This window comes from Electrophorus electricus, chromosome 4, assembly GCF_013358815.1.
Source record: "Electrophorus electricus isolate fEleEle1 chromosome 4, fEleEle1.pri, whole genome shotgun sequence".
Taxonomy (NCBI): Eukaryota; Metazoa; Chordata; class Actinopteri; order Gymnotiformes; family Gymnotidae; genus Electrophorus; species Electrophorus electricus.
Genome location: NC_049538.1, coordinates 23,769,066 through 23,771,565, shown reverse-complemented (window position 1 = coordinate 23,771,565; position 2,500 = coordinate 23,769,066). Strand labels below are relative to the sequence as shown.

The following is a 2,500-nucleotide window of genomic DNA, read 5'->3' as shown; positions in this document are numbered from 1 at the left end:
GATCAAGAGTAAAGTTGTTTTATGCTGCACAAATCATACAACGCATCAGCATCGGCTTGTGTGTCTGTGAACAGAGAGATGGAGAACGTGTGTGTGTGAGTCTCTGAGCGCACTCATGTATAATTGTGTGCATGTCTCACCAGGCAGGTACACTGGGTGCAAGGGGTAGTGAAGGCCTTCCACCTCTGACCGTCCCTGTATTCTATACCGTGCTGCACACACCCAGAGGGCTCTAAGACCACAGAAGGGTTTGAAATTAAATTCTCCTTTTGTTTTCAAATTTCAAGCTTATTTATGAAAGGTTCGAAAGTTCTTTTAACAGAACATTAGTTGTAAAAATCTTTGAATCTCATAACTCATCTTTATGTGAAATAAAAATAAATACATGGTACCCCCCCACCCCCAAACACACACACTCTCTCTCTCACACACACACACACACACACACACACACACACACACACACACACAAGGCTAACCTCTGCATGTGGCACAACACCTCCTTGGAGAAACAACAGCATTATGACAGGAGAGTGGAGGGCAGATTTCTGGAGTGCATGAGACACTGCCTTGCATGCACACACACTGCTGACATGGATCAGACTGAGATGTGAACGTCTGCATGTGTGTATACTGTACTCCTTCATACAAGCATGCATCACACACTGGGCAACAGTCTGTAGACCGCAACGGGTGCGTGCACCACTCTGCACACTGCCTCTTCTGGCAAGAGATGACTTCATTCTGTCAAAGCATGCACGCATACGAGCACACACGCGCACGCACACACACGCACAAAAACATAAAGTGCAGGGTAAACATTACATTTTTGCAATATCAGCAGCAATAATTATAAGAATATTATAAGAATAAGAATATTGTGCACATACATTTTTACATTTTGTATATTTATTATTGTCCAGTCACTGGATGTATTGGGAAGATGCTCAGATTCGGTGGAAGATATAACAACTGATTCATTCATTTTGGATTTTAAAATATTCATAATTTATTCATAAGCTTTATTTAGTTTCCTCATAGAGCGCAATTATAGGACTTCATGCAAACCCTCCAGAGCAAATAGAGTTTTCATTGCAAATACAATTTGCAAATTCAAATACAGAGCAAATACAATTTCATTGCTTACACATGCCAAACCAAATGGATAACACTATATTCTTTACCATAACCCGCAGTTCTCACTGTTTTTCTTATGTAAATCAACAATGTAACAAAAATGAATGTCTGTAGATGACCTTAGCAACACAGGAAGTGTTAAATGCCCATAGAAAAGCCACTAGCCCTCTCACCAGGCATATGCAGGATGAGCAGGGGTCATTGGCCGAGGTGAAGGTGGAGCCACTCTCATACCTCTCTCCAAGGTGCTCGCACACACCTGTACATACAGGACAGCATTCTCCTGCAGGTATTACTGGGCTCCCGCATGACACTTCAGGACATGACCTGGAATCGCACGAGACATCACCATTCTACACACCCACACACACACACACACACACACACACAATAAAGTCACTTTCTGTTCAGTTTTCTTTACTGCAGCAATTCAATTTTGAACGCTATTACTTGTTTTATGATTTATTATTTATATATTATGGGTAATAAATTGGTAATAGTTTTATTATTTTTTTTACACAAGCCTGAAAAGACAATGCTTCTACTTCAACAGCAAAAGGAAAACAGCAATAGATGCTCATGGTTGCCTCTGGGTCAAAAGGCAAGCTGCAGTTACAATGATGAAGGGCAATGTAATGTGCAGGACGTCGACCTGGCAGGTGCAGTGCTGGCAGTGGTCCCAGGGATCAGGAAAGCGCTCTCCATTGCTACACTGTCGCTGATGGAAATTGCAGCCATCACACACTTGGCAGCCACACAGGTCCGTCACTGGGTGGTGGCATGTTGGCCTAGAACAGGACTTAGAGCTACACTTCACCTCACCTTTCTGCTTCACACACACACACACACACAGGCATACGCAAGCACACAGAGTATGTACAGTAATAGTGCAATGACCACACTGTATTAATATTAACCAATTATATTTAAACATAAGTTAAATTAAAATAACATGACTGTGTGTGTGCACTTACAGTACATGCACATTCCGTACAGTCTGCATTAGGTGCTGTAAATATCTCTCCATCAGCATGGTCTCCTCCATGGAAGTGACACCCTACAGACAAGAGCTCGCTGTCAGAGGAGCGCCAGTCAGCGTCTTTCATGTTCCCTTCTTCTTGCTTGGCTTCTGGGTGTACGAGCTCCGCTGTAACTCTAGCAATCCACCGCTCGTAGTTCTTTCTTTGTTGGCTTGTGATTTTTGTAAGCTTGTATTAATGACATTCATGAGGTTCACGTTGGTGTGTGCGTGCGTGTGTGCGTGCGTGTGAGCGTGCAAGTATTCCACACCTTCACAGACCGGGCAGCCACATGGACCACTAACAGGATGGGGACAAGGAGCAGGAACACAAGCTCTTCTTAC

General features: G+C 43.3%; 1 protein-coding gene across 2 annotated transcripts in view; it reads right to left on the bottom strand.

Moving 5' to 3' along the window:
• The window catches only part of kcp (kielin cysteine rich BMP regulator), a 25,148-nt gene that overhangs the window by 6,018 nt on the left and 16,630 nt on the right, over window positions 1–2,500 (bottom strand). The window contains exons 30-35 of one of the 2 annotated variants that reach the window (XM_035525722.1): window positions 2,428–2,500; window positions 2,112–2,194; window positions 1,790–1,966; window positions 1,311–1,490; window positions 480–744; window positions 141–232 (exon numbers count right to left, since the gene is read on the bottom strand). The exon at window positions 2,428–2,500 is cut by the window's right edge and continues 18 nt beyond it. In XM_035525722.1, the coding sequence (XP_035381615.1) occupies window positions 141–232; window positions 480–744; window positions 1,311–1,490; window positions 1,790–1,966; window positions 2,112–2,194; window positions 2,428–2,500 (870 nt within the window). The remainder of the gene's footprint in view (window positions 1–140; window positions 233–479; window positions 745–1,310; window positions 1,491–1,789; window positions 1,967–2,111; window positions 2,195–2,427) is intronic. The other variant, XM_026999582.2, reaches the window with a different exon arrangement.